The 23607-nt window shown below is 45.4% G+C and overlaps 1 protein-coding gene across 1 annotated transcript in view; it reads left to right on the forward strand.

Annotated features, from left to right (window-relative positions):
* The window catches only part of CRELD1 (cysteine rich with EGF like domains 1), a 91977-nt gene extending 68738 nt beyond the window's left edge, over positions 1 to 23239 (forward strand). The window contains exons 6-11 of the mRNA XM_069206161.1: positions 3361 to 3537; positions 9256 to 9351; positions 9524 to 9607; positions 10464 to 10559; positions 16463 to 16603; positions 18403 to 23239. Of these exons, the coding sequence (XP_069062262.1) occupies positions 3361 to 3537; positions 9256 to 9351; positions 9524 to 9607; positions 10464 to 10559; positions 16463 to 16603; positions 18403 to 18623 (815 nt within the window). The 3' untranslated portion in view covers positions 18624 to 23239. The remainder of the gene's footprint in view (positions 1 to 3360; positions 3538 to 9255; positions 9352 to 9523; positions 9608 to 10463; positions 10560 to 16462; positions 16604 to 18402) is intronic.
* Positions 23240 to 23607: the final 368 nt, after the last annotated feature.

Here is a 23607-nt window from a genome sequence, read left to right on the forward strand (position 1 = left end):
CACCCGGCCGCCCCCGCGCTGCTGAGGGTGTGCTTTCTGTGCTACTTTGTGCCCCCCCGGTGCCCTACAAAACCCCCCTGGTCTGCCCTCCGAAGACGCGGGTACTTACCTGCTGGCAGACTGGAACCGGGGCACCCCCTTCTCTCCATTGAAGCCTATGTGTTTTGGGCACCTCTTTGACCTTTGCACCTGACCGGCCCTGAGCTGCTGGTGTGATAACTTTGGGGTTGCTCTGAACCCCCAACGGTGGGCTACCTTGGACCAAAAACTGAAAACTGTAAGTGACTTACTTACCTGTGAAAACTAACAATAACTTACCTCCCCCAGGAACTGTGAAAATTGCACTGTGTCCACTTTTAAAACAGCTTATTGTGTTTTATGTAAAAAGTATACATGCTAAAGTAATGATTCAAAGTTCCTAGAGTACTTACCTGCAATACCTTTCAAAAGAGCTATCACATGTAAAATTTGAACCTGTGGTTCTTAAAATAAACTAAGAAAATATATTTTTCTATAACAAAACCTATTGGCTGGATTTGTCTCTGAGTGTGTGTACCTCATTTATTGTCTATGTGTATGTACAACAAATGCTTAACACTACTCCTTGGATAAGCCTACTGCTCGACCACACTACCACAAAATAGAGCATTAGTATTATCTCTTTTTACCACTATTTTACCTCTAAGGGGAACCCTTGGACTCTGTGCATGCTATTCCTTACTTTGAAATAGCACATACAGAGCCATCTTCCTACACTCGTCCACCTACCTATAGTCTTTCCATTCAAATACCCAACTGCCACTGTCTTGATTCTTGTAGTACTATATGTTACCTCTAGGGAACTCACTGTTAGTCCTTTTCTCAACTCAACAAGTTATCCTACTAGTTTCTATGTCCAAGTAAGGGACATTTTGTTTATCCTTCGATGTTCTAAACAAGTGGAGGTAAATATTATTATGAGCTCCTGATTTACGCAGCATTCGTATCATGCGTGAGTGCTTCTCACTCCTGGAAGCGTGAGCATCACCTACTTAGGATTAAGGCAAGACTACTCAGAGATTAAGCATTGGAAAAGCCAATAGGTCTGAATTACGGGACCTAATAACTTAGCTAGTGGTTTTAGCCATGCTGCACAGCATCCTTAGTGCTGTGCAGCATGTCTAAAGAAACTTAATAAAAACGCCTTTGACGTGGCCAGCTGCGTCATTTAGTAGTAGTTCGCACCACGCACTAGGGTGGACAAAAGGTGGAAGCAATATGAGGCGTGGGGTGGGGGAGAAAGCAACACAAGGGGTGCCAATATGGGCAGAAACAACACAGGGGTGATGGTTGGGGGTGGAAACAACATAGGGGGGTGGGTGGGGGAAGCAACATGGGGGGCTCAGGTGGGGGGAAGCTGACAACTTTGAGAGCAAAGTGAAGCACTGGGGGTGGAACAAATGGGGGAGAAAGAGCAGTGTTGTGTGGGTGGGGGAAGAACACAGGTTTGAGAAGGCAATGGGAAAAGTCCACGAGGGTGAAGGCAACAAGCGTGGGGGCGGGTGAAAGCAAATCGATGATAGAGAGCAACACAAAGTGTAAGGGAAGAGAAGTACATGAGGGAGACAGCTGGAAAACCGGCACGCTCTAATCGAGTGTTTACCCAAAAGAAAAAAAAATAGTGCTTGAAAAGCAAGCAGTGGTAGCATGGAACACAGACAATCAGAAATGATATTAAAGAGGCTATGCTCCATGGGAGGGACAAACGCAAGATTGAAAAGCTGTGAACTGCATAAAAAGCAGGCAAATAGGAGTGAGAAGAAAACCGACCAATGGCAAGCAGTGGGCAGACCCCAAGCCCCACTATGTTGTTACTAAGCCCACATATTTGTCTCGCAACAGGCGGAGCATGTGCCGTCTAGTAGGTGAGATCTAAAAAGTGCTGTGAGTCAAGCCCTGTGTGCTTTATCAGCCAACTCTTATGAGGCTGTTGTAAGAGGTGTCGTTATTATCCGACATTAGAACTTTCAGGTGTGTAGGCGTAGGTCTATGCGTAGGATGGGAACTTTTCAACATAAACCAAATGAGCAGAAACTATTGGAATTCTGGCTTTGAGCAGGAAATGTCATTGCTTCCAACTATAGACTTATCTTCATAGAATCTATTCAGACTGCAAAAAAATGATGGGGTCTCTCTGCAGACAGTTTTGGTTCAGAACTCAACTTTAAAAACTTTCTGTCTGAAGTCATTTGGTTTATGAAAGCCAATCACCCCAAGGGCAACACTGACAAAACAGAAGTTATTCTGTTTGGGAAGTCAAATATATTTGACCCCTTGGTATGGTGGCCTTCCTCTACTCCTATCCCCCATGCCGGCAGTCCAGGCAGCAAGGAACCTTGGAGTCAAATTTGACAACACCTTGTCTTTCAAGCCACGAGCATCCACAGTAGCGGGTATGTTTCAGCCTCATCAAATCCCTTAAACGTTTTTGGTTTTCTTTCTCTTGAGGCTAGGAAAACACTTGCAGTGGCACTAATATCTTCTAGGTTAGATTATCGCAACAGTCTGTATCCAGGTTCAGCTAAGCAAACCATCCTAAAATTACAGACGGTCCAGCATGTGGCAGCTAGATTGGTCTTGAACCTTCCTTGTTGCTCGTCAGCATCTGCCGCCATGAGAGCCTTACACTGGTTGCCTATTCATAAAATAATCTTGTTTAAAATCTTCCTTGTAATGGTCAAAGCTTAAAGAAACTTGGAACCAAAAATATCTAATCGCAAGAGTCACTCATTACAACACTTTCCATCTGCTCAGGTCCTCATCGTCCAATCTTATCAAGATTCAGACTTTCAGACTTAAATCAATGGGAGGAAAGTCTTTTGCAGTCCGGGGGGCAAAGGCCTGGAATAATCTCCCTATGGCACTGTAATCTCTCAATTCCAAAAGCAATTGAAAACTTGGATCTTTGAAATTGCAAATGGTTCATGCTATTCTTTGATTCTGTAAATTATGGACCCTTCTGTTGTTTCTAGCCTTTGTCTGTTTTCCGCAGTGCCAGGTTGCTTCTTGGGGAGTGACAGTGCGCTTTATCAAATTATATCATTCATTTATTAATTCATTCATTGTGGTGAATGCCTCTGAAGCTCCCATATTTCACAGATACTAGTAAGCCAAGGGTTTAATAGGAAGCCCCTTAAAGGCTACCATGACCCTCAAGAGTTGCAGGGGTTTGCTTTATGCCCTTGTCGTGCACACCTAAGCAACACACGCTTAATGAACATTTTTGATCACTGAGAACGCTGTGGGAAGGGTTGTGAAGGCATCGAAGTACTTCACCTTTGTTTTCAGTAAACCAAAACTATGTATTCAAATTCTCTGCAGCCTGTGTTGGTGGGTCGGAGAAGCCGTGCAATGGAAATGGCAGATGTGACGGTGATGGGACGCGAGCTGGTTCCGGACACTGCGAATGTTACCACGGCTACGGGGGCCCTTTCTGCATGGATTGCAATGTTGGGTTTTATGAGGCATCAAGAAACGAGACTCACCTGGTATGTTCTGGTATGTAATGACATTGACGAATGATCATGTTTGATGGCTTATGCTCGTCTTAAGGTCCCTGGGAAGATGTGGGTGTGTTCCTCTTCTTCCAGACTGACATCTTTCCATTCTGTTTAAATGAGCTGAATCCAGAAGCTTCCTTGAAGCAGTAGGGATATTGAGCATTGTTGTTGAGCTGATGGTTGTCTGGATGGCTGAACCATGGCTGAGTGTTCAGTTGCAAGGCGTACCAAACACTGTAGAAAGACTGATAGCCTAGCCTCAATGAATCCTTGACACAATAATGACAATGTATCCTCCTCTGTACCCTTGTAGCGATTACAAGCGAAGCCTGCTGTAACTTGTGAAAATTGGTGTATTTGTGTTCATTTTTGTAGAATATGTTGATTAGACTAGAGCTTGAGTCCACAGTTTTTATATGAATCACACCGTCTGGCATGTGGATTGTTCCTGGTACTCTCCAGCAAAGTCTGATCTACCCGTTGAAGAAGTCTTGGCAGATCGCTTACATTTTTGTCCAATTTCATAGCATGCTTTATATCCTGGGAGCTACACTGCTTTTATGCTTTCTTTTGAGATGGTTTGCAGGGTGCCTAGGAGATTTAAAAGAAATGAAGCCACAAATTGAATTCATAGTTGTACATGGTACACAGCATGATGGTCTGTTTCGTGAAGTTGTATTACTCTGTGTATCTCGCGGTCTGTATGTCTACTGACCCCAACCAATACAAACCGTAGTTGAGCTATTTTTATTGAATAGGAGATTGGCAAATATATCGGTCGATCTTATCCTGTTTCGCTCTACTGCACCAATAGACCTGCCTTCTATGTCAGTCAGACTCCTGAAGCTCATTGAGATATGTATTTTAAGAAGGATCTATAACTCTATCCTATCATGTTCCATTGATTGATTGGCATCACCCCACCCCAGGCTTGGAGGCAGGCTGCACTCCAGCAGCCCTTGCTGCACATGATGAGGTACAGGTTGCATCTCCTACTGAGCGGCTGGCTGTTCCCACCCAAAGTGTACACTGCTTATTTCCAGGCTCCATGGCTGGGTCACCTGGCTCTACAAAAGCCTCCAATATTCAGGACTTGACTTTTCAAAGCATTCTGTGTATTTTCTGGCTAAACACAATCATCTCTGGCACATGCACTTTGTACCCAAGCACCACGTAGTCTACAACTGGCTGTTCCCCGTATTCGGGATTGTCTATCCCCTTTCGCACTGTATAACAAAGCACCCCATGTTTATGGAGTGGCTGCTCCCAGGTACACTGCAGAGCCTGGCTAGACACCATCTTCCTGTGCACTCTCATATTGCTCCCAAGTACTCCTTAGTCTGCGACTGGCAGTTCTTAAAATCCCCACCGCCAGGAGCGACTTATTGTGGTCACGCGTTGTGTAATAAAGGACACCGTTTCCAGGAATCAGCCATTCCCAAGTACTCGTTGTGAAGACTGTAAACTTCGTACTTGTATAGCGCATTACTCACCCGTTAGGGTCTCAAGGCGCTGTACGCATACCGCTGTGGAACCCCTCCTGGCTTTTCCCTGTGAGGTGCCCACTCCTGGGCAACCTCCAAGGTGAAGCCAGGCATCCCAGCGCTGTTGGGGCTGTTGTGGAGATTAAGCAAGCTATTGCCCAGAGTTACAGAGTGGGACCCATGAATTATATTAGGCACCGATGCGAGAATTATCAGGTCCGAGGAAATTGAGCCCAAGACCTGCTGAGGTGGGAATTGAACCCTGGTCCTGGGCCAGATTTCTGCATTAGGGTCTGCCGCTCTAACCATTGAGCCACACTTCTCCACTCGTTGTGAAGACTAACCCTACACAATATTCTTGTGGTCACACACTGTGTAAAAAAGCAACTGACAGGGACTGTTTCTTCACAATTACCCTGTACAAAGGCTTGCTATCCACAATCCTGTCGTGCACGTGCTCTTTTCACCCTGGCACCCCAAACTCCTAGACCGGATGTTTTTACGTCTCCCCATCATTAGGTGCTGATTATCCCCACTCTTCACGTGGTCACTCACGGTGTAACGATGAACCCCAGACTCAGGGGCTGGCTGTTCACTAGTACCCTGTGCAGAGAGTGAACATAACCAATCTTCTTGTGCCAATGCACTATATATCGAAGATTCACATATCCGACCAATCAGGAGTGACTGCATTACTATCGCAAAGTTTATCGAATTTATGAATAAGATCATATAACAAATGTATCAAGAGATGCAGTTTAATGAAGTAACCCAGATTTATTTGTACAGTTAACAGTTTGTATTTTCATTAGTCATTCTCTTAACAGAAAATATTTTTAATTAAATTAATTTGATGTCTATAACCATCTTCTGTAGTTCGATCTTATAAGTCGTTTCTATGTATGTTTAATCTCGGTATTGCATCATTTTGACTTTCTTGGGAGGTTAATACTGAAATATAGCTCTTGAACATTTGGTCTGTAAAGGACCCCTTCCAATACCTGTCACTAAACATCCTTTACCCTTTTCTTTTTTTTTGTCCAAGGATTTTTTTGAAAAAAGTTAACACAACTTTATTCGTAGTCTGATGAAACCATAAATTGTATTTATTTACTTTAAAAGTTTAAAAAGTGGTCAGAAAAGAATGGAATACCGGGTCCCTACAAATGCTAAAATGTTAAAAGTGATTGGTTACTGTATTTGTGGCTGAAGTAGATAGACCTAGAAATAAGCAGCGCGCTTGTCTAAAATATTACAATGTTATATCGACTAGGGGTGGGTGATGTATTCCGCTCCACCCGTAGAGGTGGCAGATTTTGGCCACTGTGCATTACGCTTCTAACGCAGAGTTCTGGCCAAATTCCTCACCGCCGTGTGCTTGAGTTCTTTTCTCGTCTCACTAATGGTATGTTGGCAAGAACAAGTGAGATTTGGCATCCTGTAGCTGTATTTTCAGTAGCTGTGATTGCACCTGGTGAAATTTCTCCAATACAGGCGGTTGCGGGAGATCACGACCATTCGCAGTCAAAAAGCTGCTGCTCGAGTAAAAAAATCTACTCAGGCGACAGCAAAATCAACTCGAGAAGCTGCTCCCTCAGGCGCGCCGCGTGGTGCAGTTTGATCTGATTTTTCAGCCTGGACCGAGATCCCTGCTCTAAATCACAGCGCGAGCAGTGCGACACGCCTATTTCTACCCGTTTGCAGAATTATTTTTATTTTTTTTGTAACTAGAGAATTCTGCAGAGTTAAACTCTACGAGTTCCATCGATGCCTAACATAGACTTTTGGTTAACAACCTGACAGTAAAATTCTGTCCTAAACACATACTTCTGAAACGATGGTTTCAACAAATTAATCATTACATTATAGTTTTTCAGGCACAGAAGGCATGCCTGGGATAAGTCTGAATTATTATTTAACCAGTAGCTACTCTTTAAAATGCCATGATTATACGCGGCCAGAGACCCTGTAGTACGTAAACCTGTATTGACTATGGGTGATGGCCATATACTTTTAACTAGCAGGGCACATATAACCTTCTGATAGCTTCTGACTTACTCCCCTTAAATGAGAGACAAGACTTGGTTGCAACTCCAACTGAATGAAAATATTTAGTGTCTGTAAACACCTCCTCTGTAGGAACCGTAAACTGTGACATACGTCTAGATGTAACTTTAGCCCTGGCCCTCAACAGGACTATGATTTGTTAGCTGGCACACCATTCATACTCTGTGTCCAAGTGCCCAGCGAAGTCTGCCCATAGTTTCCTACCAACTGGCGGCCCTTGAGGTTCTGCCCTCAATCCCCTCCTCTTCTGCCTATACCCCAACTTCCTGGGTGGGACATTACCCATCATTTTGATTATTCTAGAGCAGCTTTCTAGGGGACCCCACACTAGCATTTGCTGCTATCCAGTGAGCTCTGGTGAACTTCTAAATTGGTGGGGAGCAAATGTCCACTTTATAATGTACTGAGAAAATGAAAACATCCCATCTCCCTTTAGACAGACTGAGCTTCCAAAGGCTTCCAATACTGGGAGAAATAATGCATTTTATACCACATACTTACTAAGATATTGGCTGAAAAGTCATACAATGTTCTGGTTGTTCTAAGTCAATCCCTTCCTACTTTGGCAATGCTGTCCCCGAGCTAGAACCTGGGTCATATTACAAATAGTGCCCTTTGGGGTAACCAGTGTGTGACCTGCTTTTTGCTCCCCCAGGGCACTATGGTATTACAAAAGGGGCAATTGAGTGGCCCCTTTCGTAAAACTGATGGCGCCTATGTCCCTTCAGTGCCACCCTGAGAGGGCGTTTCTTCATTTGCATGGGGACGTAGCCCAACGAAAGTGAGGGAATTACAGAATCACTTTGCCTTTGCACCAAATGATCAATGCAGGCAGAGAGGCAAACATGCCCTTAGGAGGCGCACTCTGTGTCCCACAAAAAGGTGGCCTACTGCGCCCACTGGCGGAGAATCTCTAACCCCGCTCTAAAGTGCCTGGGGGTTGCCACCTGCACAGAGAAACACAGAGCAGCTTTGAAGCTACCATTCGTTTTCAACTGAATGCGCTGCCCCCATGGCAGCACGAGTTTGCATCTGCCCTCTGAGCAGCACATTCATTCTGCTAGGGCATACTGTCCCTATTTGCACCTGGTGCCCCTGCTTAAAGATGCGCCCTGGTGCAAACAACGACAGTGCGCCCTATATATAACACAGCCCCGGGTGTGCTCCGGAAGCAGAAACCTGGCATATTGGGTTTCTGAGTCAGAGGCCAGGGCGCACACAGATTGTTGAAATGGAATTTCCAGAGGAGCAGAAAATCCAAAAGTGCTCAAAATTTCTGATTACAAAATCGTATCCATGGAAAACCCAGTCCATCATCAGTGGTTTGAGAAACAGACATTTTAGAAACAATACTGGGCCAGATGTGGTAAATGTTTTTTCCAATAACAAGTAGTCTGATTGGACAAACTTTTTTAATTTTTTTTTTAGCTATGTACTAAATCCCATTTAGAGGGGGTTTCGTTTTTACTGACTCCTGAAATGGCTTTGTGGCTCCACACCACATTTTTATTTAGAGCGGGTTGTGGTAAGCATCTCTTTAAAATATGTTAGGTATGAGATCTATTCATGTTTTACAACTGAAGTCTGGTCTTAAAACATTGAAAAAATAGTGAAATCACTTCTTAGCAGCGATGGTAATAGATCCGCAAAGGAGAAGGGTCCCCTTGGCAACCATTTCCCTTTGAGAGTTTTTTTGGGCTTAATGGTGCTCCAGGGGACCTCTGCAACCCTTCTTTTGAAATTCAGCACCCGGTCTTGAGGGGAAAAAAATATTTATTTGTAAGTGATCAGATATGGTGATCTGCTGACCCTAGCAGGCCACGGTCTGTGATGGCCACCAATCTGATTGAGTCACAATTTGCGACTTACCTCATTAATATTCATGAGGTAGACCAGGTTGACCCAATCTGAATTTGGTCAACCAGCCTATTAGTACATTGATCGGTCTGCAGAACACTTTACTGGTCGGAAAAATACTGATCGCAAATTGCAATCGGATTTTTTTTGCCAGTTATTAGTACATTGGGCCCACTGTTTCCTCTATGAAGCAGCTAATAATTGAGATAACCCTACATTGTGTTAATTGTTCATTTTGTGCATTGACATGTTGAGTAGATCTTGTAATTCAGATTTTTTCTGAGGTCTTTTCTCTGCTCCTTTAACAGAGTGCTTCAAGTCTTGCAGTAAGTGCACCGGGCCTACAGACTCCGAATGTGTGCTGTGTAAGAAGGGCTGGCTTCTGCACGAGAACAAGTGCCTAGGTGAGTCCCTGCTCATGGATATACTCTCTTGCAGAACTTGTACCAGCATCATGCCCCCGGTTCCTCCACCGTCCACTGGCTGTGCCGCCTCTGGTCCTGCTTGTGCCAAGGGGCCTTGTTGGGCAGTCTGTGGTGTACTTGGTTCCTGACTGAACTCTTTTTCACTCCACAGACATTGATGAGTGTGGGACAGAGATGGCTCGCTGCAGGGCAAACCAGTTCTGCGTGAACACAGACGGGTCCTACGAGTGTCGAGGTAGGAGACCACGCGCTTATCTTCTTGGTAGACCCACCAGTGGGCTGCCTCATTATTGTAGTCTGCTGAGAGCCCCTCTTTGGCTTTTTCATTCACCTAACCCTATGCTTTTCTCCTTTTTGTATCTTCTCTTCACCATCTCTTCTGTTTCTCTGCTGCCTTGCATCTGTTTTGTGTAAAATTTGTGTAATTTGCTTTGCGTAATTATGCAAAATATTGCGAAAATGACATGATGTTTTGTGTAATTACATGATAAACAAATTTGTCACTAACCACTATATTTTAGCACAAAATGCATCGTCATATCAATTTGTAACTTGAGGATGCATATCTCACTTAAAAAATATAGCACAAAAAACAATTACCACAAACAGCTTCTTGCCTTCTAGTTGTTTGTGCTGTTCACATGCTTTGTTTTTATCACAAATTGTGGCATAATTACACGACTAGCATAGTTGTGTAGTTTCACGGATTTTGCGTACCAAGAGTAACATAACTTGGAAAGTTGGGGTGATGGAGTTGTCGAGTGACTTGCAATTGGGATATGTATATTTGCTGATGCTTTGTGGGATGTGCAGTGATCTTTTACTTCTGAATTTGCTGGTGAGGCACTGTTGCACCTCCTCGTACCAGTTGGAGGTGATGAATGGAGAAGGTGGGCTGTTGGTGTGTTGCTTGCTATGTGGAGCCTTAGAAGAATCCAGAAGAGTTGTATGCATGATATTGTTTGTAGGTGTGACTTTAAGGTTCTTCTGTTGGCCTCTGATCTTTAGGTGGTACCCCCTTGATTCAGAATTGTTACCTTTTCGAAAGTGTAACTTTTGACTTAACCCGGAATGTCTCTTCTTCTTCTCAGATTGCGACAAGGCCTGCATCGGCTGCATGGGCTCCGGCGCTGCCAGATGCAAGCGATGCAACATCGGCTACCAGCGGGATGGAGTCAAGTGTCTCGGTGAGTTCTTCTGACAGTTCATTCCATACCTGCTCATCTCCTTCCACTAGACGGTAAAAGCAGACCGTATCTTACAAAATGATACGTAACCTGCACTGAGTACTTGGCACCCGAAGAGTCCAACATCTTCCAGGGCTTTCCAGTGATGGGGCCTGTCTCAAATAGTTAAAATAATCGTAAATAAATTCTTCATTAGTACTTTATTACAGATCCTCAAAGAGCTCTGAAAATAGTAGAAGCTTCTATTCAACTTATTCGTACTCAACTTACATCAGTAAGACAAATTCAAACTATGTAGTGCCATTTATAAATGCATTTTCCACTTGTGTCTTACATGAAGAACTGAAGTTGGGACATCAGTGGTTTATCAGGTTACGGAAAGATCAAGCACTAGGTGCATTAGTGCACTGAGCTGTCTAACTAAACTCTTCCTCCTATTTAGGACACCAAGACTCAGCAGGTTCTAGAAGCTGCTCCTGTGTATTTATTTATACCCTGCCCAGGTGTGGAGGGGGTTGACATCTGTTTGTAAGCCATGCAGTGTACCTTGGCATCCTGAGTTCTGTTGGAAACCACGAACATTGTGGTTGTTCTATGGTGACGCGAGACACCCTAGCAGGTGCCTCTGTTGCTTAATTGCGGACTGATAGAAGAAGAGATCAGTGTATCTGAGGCCTTACCCAGGGTTAGTGTTTGACGTCCGACTCTCGTGCCATTATTCTGCTGGATGCTTTGGGACTTGCATTAAACTAGCCGGGTGCCTGGAAACCTGGTCTTTGGCAACAAATGAGCACCTCGAGGCACCTCCCAGCCCCCACACCATATCTGTGCTTCACACTCTGCTCTAGCAGGTCTACAGCTTAATTCAGGGGTATTGCTACTAGGGGTTGTTGTAACTTCTGTAATTCCTTGTTGCATAATCATGCATAATTACCTAACAATTCCTTGAGATTATGCAGAATTATGCGTGAAGAGTAATTCTGCATTTAGCTCTATTCCGCAGCCAAAAATGCCCCCTTGACTCCAAAATGGATGTGAGTATGCATTTTTCCCTAACACATAGTGCTAAACGCAGCAGAAGACGATCAGTGAGAAGCAGCTTGCGCTCGCTAAATGTGCTCTTGGGGTAGGGTTTTGCCCCAACTTACTCTCGACATTAAGTGCTTTTTTCTTAGCTCAAAATGCAACTTTGCATCCAAAACGGACCCGAAGATGCATTTTTGTATTAGCAAATCGTGCTAAATGCAGTAGAACACAATTAGCAATTGCTAGTGGCTGCCGCACTCGCTAAATGTGCTTTCGCAGTAGGATTATTTTTTCCCCCAAATTACTCAAGCAGGAGTAATTGCGGCATTATAGGTAATCCCCATCAGAGAGTAATGCGGAATTGCTGAAATTACTCTGATTGCCCCTGGTGTAATTGAAATTACGCCCACTCCTAATTGCTACCCTAAGAGCTTGAAACATTTGTGAATTAATTTCTGACTTTCGTCCACCCCACTTCTGCTAAAGATGTATGACAAGTTCTGTGCCCTCTTCAGGAGGCACCTTCTTTGATGTGTCCTTCAGTGTTATGTGGAGAGCGGTAATGACCTGGCGATTGGTTCCACAGCCAGACACAACTCTCCAGATCAGGACACAGTGACCTGGGTGTAGGTTCCATAACTGGACACAGTGTTCCAGATGTGGCTACCTGATCTGACACGCTGTTTTGGGTGTGGACTCCAGAACTGGACAGCGTTTTCCAGGTGAGATCTTAAGATCTAGACACAATGCTCCAAGCGTGGGCTCTCGAAGGACTCCAGAACTGTTTGGACAACAAGCGACTCCCGGAGGAATGGTCACTTCCAGTGTGCCAGGTGGACTGGTCCAGCCTTGTTTAACCTGGTTCCCTGGATCTGTGCTAGAATCCTCTATGACTCTGGGATCTCCTTACACTCTCCTTTGTGACTTGTGCATGCTTATGACCTGACATGAATCAGTTTTGATAGCTTAAGTTCTATCTCTCTGCTGCCTTTCCCAGCCAAGGTAATCAAAAAGCTCATTAACACTCAGCTCTGTAAGCACATCGAGGAAAATAACATCCCGGACATCTCCCAATCAAGTTTCAGTAGCAACCACAGCACAAAGACAGCCTTCCTCGTCGTCACAGATGACATCCGCTCACTCCTCGAACATGGCCATACAGCAGCCCTCATCCTACTAGACCTATCGGCGGCCTTTGACATGGTTTCACACCTCACCCTCTGCTCCAGACGCCACTCAGCTGGCATCCGTGGAAAGGCCCTACAACGGATACTTCCCTTCCTGCCTGGCAGAACCCAGAGAGTCAGACTCCCGCCTTACCTGGCAGAACCTACGGAGATCAGCTGCGGAGGTCCACCGGGCTCCTCCCTGAGCGCCACAATCTTCAACATCTATATGGCTCGCTCGCATCCATCATTGGGAACCACAAGCTGAACATTGTCTCCTATGCCGACGACACCCAGCTGATCATCTCCTTGACCAAAAACCCCACAACTGCCAAGAAGAATTTCCACAACTGGATGGGAGCCATCGCCGCCTGGATGAAGGATAGCTACCTCAAGCTAAACTCTGACAAGACCGAGATTCTCATCCTGGGACCCTCCACATCAGCCTGGAATGACTCCTGGTGACCATCCACCCTCGGCACTCCCCCACTCCTACAGACCATGCATGCACACTCAGCTTCATCCTGGACTTATCGCTCACCATGACCCATCAAGTTAACTCAGTCGCGTCCTCCTGTTTTCCCACACACTGACTTCTCTGGAAAATCTACAAATGGATCCCAAAGGACTACAGCAGAACTGTGACCCAGGCCCTGGTTACCAGCAGACTCAACTATGGCAAAGCCCTCTACACCGGCACCACCCAGAAGAACTTGAAGAAACTATAGCACATCCAAAACGCCTTAGACAAACTCATCCTGGACATTCCCCACCGCAAACAAATCTCCAATCACCTAAGAGACCTCCACTGGCTCCCTAACAAGAAAAGGATTAACTTCAAACTCCGCGTACATGCAAACAAGGCCCTCCATGACCTAAGACCCGCTTACCTCAACCACCGCATAACCTTCTACTCCCCCACCAGACCTCTCCGCTCCATTCAACAAGCACTAGCCACTGTACTCCACATACGGACGACCTCGGCTGGTGGAAGATCCTTTGCCTTCCTCGCGGCAAAGAGCTGGAACCCCCTGGCCCTGCACCTCAGGCAGTCGCCATTGCTGCTTCAGTTCAAAAAGGACCTTAAAACTTGCCTCTCCAACTGAAACTCAGAGGACAAACCCCCTCAGTGCCTTGAGACCCTTATGGGTGAGTAGCTGCGCTTTATAAACATTGATTTGATCTGATAAGGGCAGGTCGGACAGAGGCCCATCTCTCCTTTCTCTGTGCCCAGAGTCATTCCTCCGTGTGCTTCTTGCTGCCTCCTTCCACCCCATGACACTTGGACCCTCCACTCCTAGGGGGTGGGTTACCCCCTCCTCTCCTAGGGAATGGGTAATTCCTCTGCTGCACCATAATGTCTTCCAGACATCACCCAACCCAAAAAACACCGCCCTTCAGTCATTCCTCTGTCTCCATCTTTCAGGGGTCAGCCCCAGCTCTCAGCGTGCAGATAGCACCCCTAGGGTTCACCCCCAGCACACCTGGATTCATGAACACATAGGTCCTAAGTTTAATTAAATCAGACGAATCCAAACTCTTCTGAACTTTGCTCCAGCTGTCATGCTTCCAGGGTCGGAGTGTGTGATTGCACCACTGGCTGATTTCCCTACTCGCAGTGGCATAACAAAGGCCCCCGCGGTGTGTGGGGGGACAAGCTCCAGGGGGCCCATGCAGCAAAGCTTCCTGGTCTGATTGAGTGCAGAAGGGCCCCCCCTCTATACTCTTTGCAGGGGGGCCCCCCTCCAGTATCATTACACTGCTGCCTACTCGGTGGACCCCCATGCTGCCGCCTTCGGAGGACATCACGCCAGCTGTCCAACCTCATTAGCCCACTCTAATAACGATCCATCGAGTAGTGTCCCGTGCACCACAGATGAGGAAACCCCCTGTCCTCCTGCCCTAGGGCCAATAATGAGAGAACTGCCCCCTTCTATCTTGTATTGTTCACTTTGCCCACTCCCCTGGGCAGCTCTCTGTTGCTTCCAAACTGGGTAGGCTCTATATCCCACAACACTTGCTCGCCTGCGTTAAGAACATTTCTAGCTCCTCCTACTCCTGGGGGCAAATAATGAGAGAACCACCACGTTCTATCCACATCTTCTCCTGACCCAGTCTTGAATTTTTCAGTTCTGTTGGTTCCTGACGAAGCCGGCTCTATATCTCACATGGACGAGGAGTTAGTTGACTGCAGCAGATGTTCTGCTCTCAGACTGGTACTGACCAGCCCTGTTCAATGTGCGTCGACTCCCATGAGCCTCGTGGTTTAAGTGGCTGCTCTGCCGAAGTCGCCATATACCACTTATAGAAGTAGCATTAATACGAGGGGCCTTAAGTGGCTTATCATTAAAGAACTTTGGGCCAGATGTACAAACACTAGAAATACCGACTTCCTAATTGCCCTTATCTCAGACTCCCAATTAGGGAATCGGTATTCCTAATGTAAGATTTTTTTTTATTCCCAAATAGTGATTCCTAGTGGGTCGCAAATCCACCTACATTATGAACATTAATGAGGAGGGTCACAAATTGCAACCCATTACGAATTGCCAACATCACAGGGATGGTGGCCTGCAGAGGTCATCAGACCACGATGTTTGTGATTGCTTTTAATAAAGAAATCTTTTTTTCAGACAAACCAGTCTCTGCAGCAGGTCTAATTTTGAGCCATTATTATTATTGAGTTTTAAAGAAATTAATTTTGTCCACCTTGTCACTAACCTCCACTGGCAAATCGTATAGATTCGGTTCCAATAACTTTACAACTTCCCCCATTTGATGTTATTGCAAGATTCCATGACTGTCTTGAGTATTATTTGAGATGATCAATAAACAAACATACAATTCAGCATGATATGGGTTTAGATTTAACATACAAACACTTTAATTACACCCAACAATTACTCTATGAAAAGACAGTCCTTCTTAGAGTCTTAACTTGTTTTAACATGTAAAAAGTGTTTTTTTCTGCTTTAGATTACTTTACACACCTATTTTTCAGTTTGAAGGTCCCTATTCATGGGCCTAGACCCTAATACACTGTATCACTTACGTTCTACTGAATCCATAGGACATACTGTTGATGTCCTGGAGTTTTGAAAACATTTATATTGCTTTTTAGAGCATAACTTACAATACCTTGCATTGTACATTCATTTGTGATACATAGTTTTTTCGAGTTTTGCTCAAAGAACATAACAGAATATCACAAATTAATAGTTAACCCATTAAACAAGCAAGTCTAGGCCTGCCACACTTTTTGTGTTGTGTTTTAGTGTAACCAACAATCATTTTGTGGTGTGAGGGCAAGGCGTCATAGGGCTCACTTATGTCATTTTGGGGTTTCAATTTAAATGAACTAACTTTTGAACAGTAGAGCTGTCTGGTAACCCAGCCTAATTGAAACTTGTGGTCTGGCCAGTACTGTTGGTCTCCGGATCATCATTTTCTTGTGCCTGAGTTTCCCAGATTCCCTCAGATTCCTGGTCATTCTGTCTTCTACATTCTGCTAGCATTGCCTCCCAGTTGTGTATGTGTGTTCTCTTGCCCAGGCCCTTAGTTGTATTTTTGCTCTGTTATTACTGCTGAGGTGCCTTCCAAACCCTGGTAATAAGCATTGCATGTGACAATGGACACATTCCTTGCCTCAAGCAGTCCAGAAGAACCTTACCTCCTCTCACCATGTGCCCCCTTCTTCTTTTCCCCCCTCAGATGTCGACGAGTGTGCTGCTGAAGAGCCCGTCTGCAAGGGATACCACGAGTCCTGTGTCAACAACGATGGTGGTTACCAATGTGTGTGTGAAAAGGGCTATTCCAGGAAGGATAGCATGTGCGTAGAGGATAACACCGATGGTGAGTATATGCCTCATGGTGTCCACACTGTGCGTCACTTCATACTGGACCCATTCCATCTCCTACATTACATTACAACTACACACAGTGTTGGAAAAGTGTTGTTTGTGCCACACATTCCTCTTTTCCATGGCATCCCCTTGTGCTAACTGGTAAACTTTTCTTCTGGTCCTGACCTTTGCTTGTGCAATTTGTTTAATAATGTTTTGACTTGTCCACTAGGGAAAACCTTGTACTTGTACTTAAGTTCAGTTCAAAACACTTTGCCTTGATGTTCTCCTTTACACCTTTCCATAGTGGTACTTCATAAGTCGCTGGACAACTGAACATCCTTGTTATAGAAACACACACCATACACACACTGGTGGTCACCTCTGTGCAGATGTAAAGAGGTCAGACTTTGAATAGGAAAACCATTTTTTTTGCTGCTGTTTGACAATTCTGCATTAAACATTAGAAAAAAATATAATTCACCTCAGCTTTTTCATGGACGTTTTGACCCAATCCAGGAGATGCACGTCCAGCCCCCATCTGCATGTACGCTGCTCTCAAAAGCACGTTTCATTCATCAGTCGACTCAGTCCCTGGGAAGATGGGGACCCCAGGAGCCTCTTTTTTAAATCATGAACTGGTGGGGGGGGGGTTTGATTCATGCAGATCCCCTGGGACATTTGTCTGCTGCTTTGTCTCGGGTAGATGTGGTTCTGGGGAATGCCACAAGTTCCTGAGCCCTGCTAGTGTCCCCAGGGGACTGACCTTCTTTTTTGTCTTCTCGGACCCTGTTGGGCCGGTTTTGGAAGGTTTTATAGTCATTTTGTTCCCTGTGACTCGCCGAAGCCACCAGGAGTCTTCTCTTCAGGTCACCACATGGCGCCCACCTTGCCCCTGTATGTGAAAAACTTAAAACTGTAAACTGTGTGGTCTTTCATTTTATTTTCTAACCTTCTTGTGTTTTTCTGGAGTCCTGTAATGCCTGCCACATATTCTCCACATTATCGTAAGCCAATCATTATCTGCCCACCTACTTCAAATGGGTCAACTGGAGTACATCTGGACACCAACTGTCCAGATATTTCTAACTTTTTACCACAGTTATCACCTTCATGCCTGACACAGTCTCTATTTAAATGCTAATTTCTCAAAAAGACTGAACAGATTTACACCAGAAAACAAAAAGTACAATCTCTGAGTAAATTCTAACTTTGACATACTTGGTGTAATCCAGTTATGTAGACAAGAGTACCCTTTGCTTTGGGAAATAACCTCGGAAATCATACTTTTGAGAATCCCCCATTTTTTTGCCTTGCTTGACAGATAGGCGTGAAACTTTCCACAAAGGAGTCAAAGTGAATGAACTGCTTTGTAACGTTTTTTTCCTATTACATAAAACCTCACCAGTTATTAAATGAATAAAAAGTGCCTTTTCTATGGAAAGTCTGATATAACTATTACTGCACTGTGGTGACCACCACTGGATAATATTAATAAAAATATATACTTATATTTACTACATGAAATATGCATTAATTTTCAATTAGGAATATGTGGGTGTATGAGATAGGCTTTCCGATGCACCTTTGAGAGGATAATACAGTTTGTAATGATGTCTAAAGTGTGCGTCATATTGTTACATATTCATCGTGGCAAGAGATTGTGTTGAGAGTTTCAGCCACAAAGAGTGTTCACTGAGAAAGCTCAACCAGACTTTAGAGGGGCAGGGTTGGGTGGGTCACTTTGTTTTGGTTATAACTGACATATATCTATTTCCTACTTCTTTCTATCCCTCAACTGGTTAACAGACACAAGTGAAAAAGGCTTCTTCGATGACATCACCGATGACGAGGTCGTTGTGCTGCAGCAGATGTTCTTCGGTGTGGTCGTTTGCGCGTTGGCCACACTGGCCGCCAAAGGGGACATGGTCTTCACCACCATCTTCATCGGCGCTGTGGCGGCCATGGCCGGTTACTGGATGTCTGAGAAGGGTGACCGGCTGCTTGATGGCTTCATGAAGGGAAGGTAGTTCTATGTCCTGCCTTGCATCTTCAGAGGCTGCTCAGGAAGTCTGAATTTAAAATTGCCTTCCAAGGACGAGGCAATGCAGATAAGACCTCACCGTGGAACCAGCTGGTCTCGCTCTGCGCTTCTTTCAAAAGAACCACACTTCATCCAAATCTTGAACGACCCATTGGAATCTATGATAGTTTTTGGTTCTCACAGAACTATACCACTTTCGTAGCTCATTTCTAATTCCGAAAACCATGTTTAAATCTGCGAGCAAGTGCAACATGGCATGAGTTTGAGTGAAGCAGCAAATTCTGTCTCTGGCAAGTTGTCTCTTGCTATCCCTCGAAGAGCTAAGACAGGGAGAGGACCTTAAGGGGGGGGGGGAATAGTACGTTAGAAAAGAGAACAATGACCTTTGAGACATGAAGAATTGAGAAAAGGCCTGACTTTGCACATGAGGAATGGCCTGTTGTCTGCAGAGAGCTCATTTGCAGCTGCCCAGATCATAACTATCATTTGTTTGCAGCTTTGCGTCCATTTATTTCCCTAATTTTAGTTGTTGACCTGAGCCTGGAAAGTCCTATTTAATTTCTGGTTGAGATAAGCATGATCTCATGGGAGAACGTTCTCTTGAAATTTGGGGCAAACAACCTGATTTCTGGCTGCTAGAGCTCTGCGCAGACCCAGGGTCCACCTGTGTGAACAGTGGCACCACGTGTGGTGGGACATTTGGATGGATTTGTCTTTGATGCCACGGTCATGTGCTCTAATTTAAAAATGATCATGTTTCGTGGGATTTTCAAATGTTTTTTGCTGCTTTCTGGTTGGCGCTGCTTTCAACTTACCCCCCCACCCTTAAAAGACAATGAGGCAGTGGAATAACTGATGAGGCATGTAACAAGTTAAACACCTTCTATATTATAATATTTATTTCTTGACTGCAGACAAAGATAGTGCTCTGTACTTGTTATGAGGTAGCTTCCCCCATCACCGCCCTTGTGTCCTGTGTGAGAAGAAGTGATTGGTGCAGAGGGGAATCTTTCTGTGTGAGGAGGCCATGGGGTTGACCTCATACTTCTTAAGCTGTCATTGCAAGTGATTTTTCTCTTTTTTTTATTTTTTATTCTAATGACCTCAGTCGTCTCTGCGTTCAACTGAAAAATCAGCTTCCAACCTGTCCAAGGACTCCATGCTGTCCTTTGGGATTAGAACCCCTTCCGGGGTCCCTCTCCTGGGCACTTCCCTGTCCCTCCCCTGTACCCTCTCTTGCACTGCTTCCTACACCAAAGCAATCTCCCCTCTCTTGCACATCATTGGACAGAAATACATCAAGACCACTTGTTATAGTGTGGGCTTCTAAAACAAGTGACAGCAAGCACTTCAAACCTGTGACAAGGCTGGATGAGAAGCTTTATGTTCTTCAGGGTGTGGGAGGGGCTTTGTATGGTGGGAACATCAGTCTAGTTGTAGGGGATCATGGGGTGGGAGGGGTATGTGATGGGCGGGGCATAAGGTGGGAGGAGTATCCCCGAATGGGAAGGCCATCTCAGGGCGGGAGGGGAGGGGCATCCCAGGGTGGGAGGTGCATCCCAGGGTGGGAAGGGCATCCAAGGGAGGCATGGGTAGCACAGGATGAAGGAAGGAAGAGTGTTTTTAGAGTTAGACATCACGCAATGTTAGAAGTTCATGAACAGGGTTACCAGAAGACTCCTGGTCCACAGGACAACAATCTTCTGTGTGTGGCTCGAGTGCCTTCTGCGTTGCAGAGTCAGCTGAGTTAGGCTGACACAATTCATTGTACACACCGGAATACAATGATTTGTAAAATGAAAGCGATGCTCTCATTTACTAAGTTTTGGCGCAGGGCAGCTCCGCAAGCCTTTTTGCTGCACGGCCCAGTGTCAAAACAAAAGAGCAGGCATGTGCTGTATCTATAATAGATGGTGCATTCCTGTCCTTGTCCCCTGCGCTGGTGCACAAATTGCTGCCACGCACCTACGCAGGCACCCCAGTACCACAGTGCAAGGGTACCGGCATTGGAGGGATGATTGTTTATGTGCAGGAAGAAACACCTTCCTGCACATAAACAATCATTAATGGTGTTCTGCTCTTTCTAATTCTGCTGCCGAATGGAGAACACATAGAAAAAGGAACAAATGGGGAGGAATAATGTTATTTCTCCACGTTGCGCCAGTTTAACGCCTCCCCTGAGGTGGCGTGGGAATCTGATGGATTCCCATACTTATAAAACTGGGCGTTGTGTGGTAGCACCCACAGCAACACCCACGGAATGCCCCTTCCACGGAGTGTTAGGCATGAAACGGGTCCATATTTACACGCCCATGAAAAGCCACGCAAGGTGGCTCTGCGTGGCCTTGTAAATATGGGGCAACACACTGCGCCACCGGAGCGCCAAACAAATGAGCTCTGGTGCCACAGTGTGGCACTAGGGCCTCATAAATGAGGCCTGAGAGTTTTTAAAAGTTGTGACTTGGGAGGATGTGTATTCATCTCGTAGCCCGAGCTGCGACTTGAAGTGCTGTATGCTGCCCCTTTGTACCGTGTGTTGTCACGTGTCCTCTGCCATGTTCTTCTAAAACCTCCGGGTCCTTTTTTCAGCCTGTTCTTATAATCTTCCCACTTGTACACTTTCCTACTCTTCTGGTCTGTGAGGCTGTCCTCTCCGATGATATGTTCCAGTCCTCTGCCCTGCTTTGTTCTTCGATGATCCCCTCCTGTCCTAATACCTGTCTTCATGTCCTTATCCTTGACCCTGTACTCCTAGCCTGTCCCGTTGCTTCCCAGACAGGCTTCCTCTGTCCTGTCTTCTGTAGTGCTCTGGTCTGTTCAATGGGTACTACTCACAGTTGTCATCAAAGATGCGATGCTGAGGTTGGCTTCCGATTCAGCCATTTATTTTTTAGTTAGAGACTGAGGTCAGTTTCTTATTTCTCCACCTTTTGTTTTATTTATGCTTGGAAGTTGTCGCTTTGTGTTCTGAGTAGGCGCCGTCCTCTCATTTGATGCTACTGAAAGGATGAGACTTGCATGATGGAGTTGGGATTAATGAAGAAAGAGCTAGGTTTATTGAAGGGTTGTGGGAACCCCACATATTTATTTGTGTTATTTATTTCTTCCCTGTGTGACACCTGAGATCTCTTTTGCCACTGCAGAATTCCAAAGCGAGCTGTTCACTGTTTTCCCTCTTCAATGTAACATTTAATTAAATGTGCAAATTTTGATCCATGGTGAATCAGGTCTTTAGAGTTCTATGGCAATAAATAAACCTCTGATCTGTGGGAGGAGTGAGATCTGTGAAGAATCCTACAACAGTGGAGGCTCACTCACTGGAACTACCTGTGTTGTAGGGTTACAAAGTTGATTTGATTTAATTAAAGTGCTTTTGGCTTGCGCCTTCTGCACAAGACCTTAAAATAAAAAGAGTATATCTCAAAACCAGGAGAAGGAGGGGAAAGAAAGAAGGTTTAGTTGTGTGGGTGTGTAATTCCAAGGTAGCTGGGAGTCCTCCCAACAGATGATTTACACATACTCCACAAATCAGAGGTTTCCAGTTACCACCCAACTCTGAATCCAGCAGCATTCCTGCCTCTGATGCAGTCGTACCCGCCCCTCTCATGAGTCTATGCTGGCTCTGCCCCTTATGTCACAGTGAACTCATGCAGTGCTGCCCTTCTAAGCATTGATGCCCCCAGAGTGCTCATCTCCTGGCTAGTGGAGCCAGCATGGCAGCCCCAGGGGTATTACTGACAGCCTACTGGAGGCCACGGCTGCCATCGAGGGTTCCAACAGCTTCCAAACACCTGTGCCGTCCTCAATTTCCCTCCCTGCCCATTCAGACACATATTAATTATTTATTTTCAGAATGGAGGTGGTGCGAGGCATGTACTTTCTGACCTCTGATTAAATCAAAACATTTACCTGAGTTGGTGTACCTTAGTCGGCGCACCTGAGTCAGCCACCTAAAGTGGTGTACCTGAGTTGGCGCACCTGAGTCAGCCACTTGAGGTGGTGTACCCGAGTCAGCGCACCTGAGTCAGCCACCTGCCGTGGTGTACCTGACTCGGCGCACCTGAGGTGGTGTACCCGAATCAACACACCTGAGTCAGCCACCTGAGGTGGTGAACCTGAGTAGGCGCACCTGACTGTTGCCAGCCTAACCAGCCTTTCTCAGTCAGGGCCTTTTCTGCAAGTCTTGCGTTGTCTGTTGTGGGGAAAGGATCAAGAATGACTTGCATATGACTGGTCCCTGTCTGTAGTGGCACAGTGTGTAGAACCAATGTAGTACAATGTGGCGTGCAATGTGGCTCAAATTCATTCAAATATTACAACCAACACTTTGTTTCTCACACTTTGCTCTGTAGGCCTAACTGAGCTGAGGGAATGAAGGCAGGGATTACCAGGGCAACCTGGGGGAAATTATGATCTTGTATCAGCTCACCTAACTTTAATGTTCATTGACCTATGTAAAGGGTATGAATGATAATATTTAGCTAGTGTCCTACAAGGGGTCAGCCGTCTCTAGGCACTGGTTTCCTACTGTGGTCAATGTTCTGTTTGTCACATTTCTTATTCACTATCTCAGGAGAATAAACCTCGCCCCAAAACTTGAAAGTCCTTTTTTGTGTCCATTTTGTGTTTTTGGTGGTTTGGGTCCTCTGGTTATTTCTGCCTGTCAGATTGATCTCTTAGCCATGGCTCAGCTGGTGCCAAACACAGTGGGGTGAGAGGGGCATTGAATAGAAATGGTCTTTCCCAAAGTGTTGGAGAGGAACACAGAAAGGGTGGAGAGGTGGTGGATATGTCGTTTGCATTGAAATGTGCTACACTTTGGTCATTACAGCAGTAAATACAAGACATTCTTCTTTTTTTCAACCCATGTTCAAGGGGCATGCAACAGCTGTGTGTTGGCACATTTCCAATGCCACAACTATAGGCTGTGTACCTTTAAACTGTCTCCTCTCAAAGATGTTCATGGATCA

This window comes from Pleurodeles waltl, chromosome 9, assembly GCF_031143425.1.
Source record: "Pleurodeles waltl isolate 20211129_DDA chromosome 9, aPleWal1.hap1.20221129, whole genome shotgun sequence".
Taxonomy (NCBI): Eukaryota; Metazoa; Chordata; class Amphibia; order Caudata; family Salamandridae; genus Pleurodeles; species Pleurodeles waltl.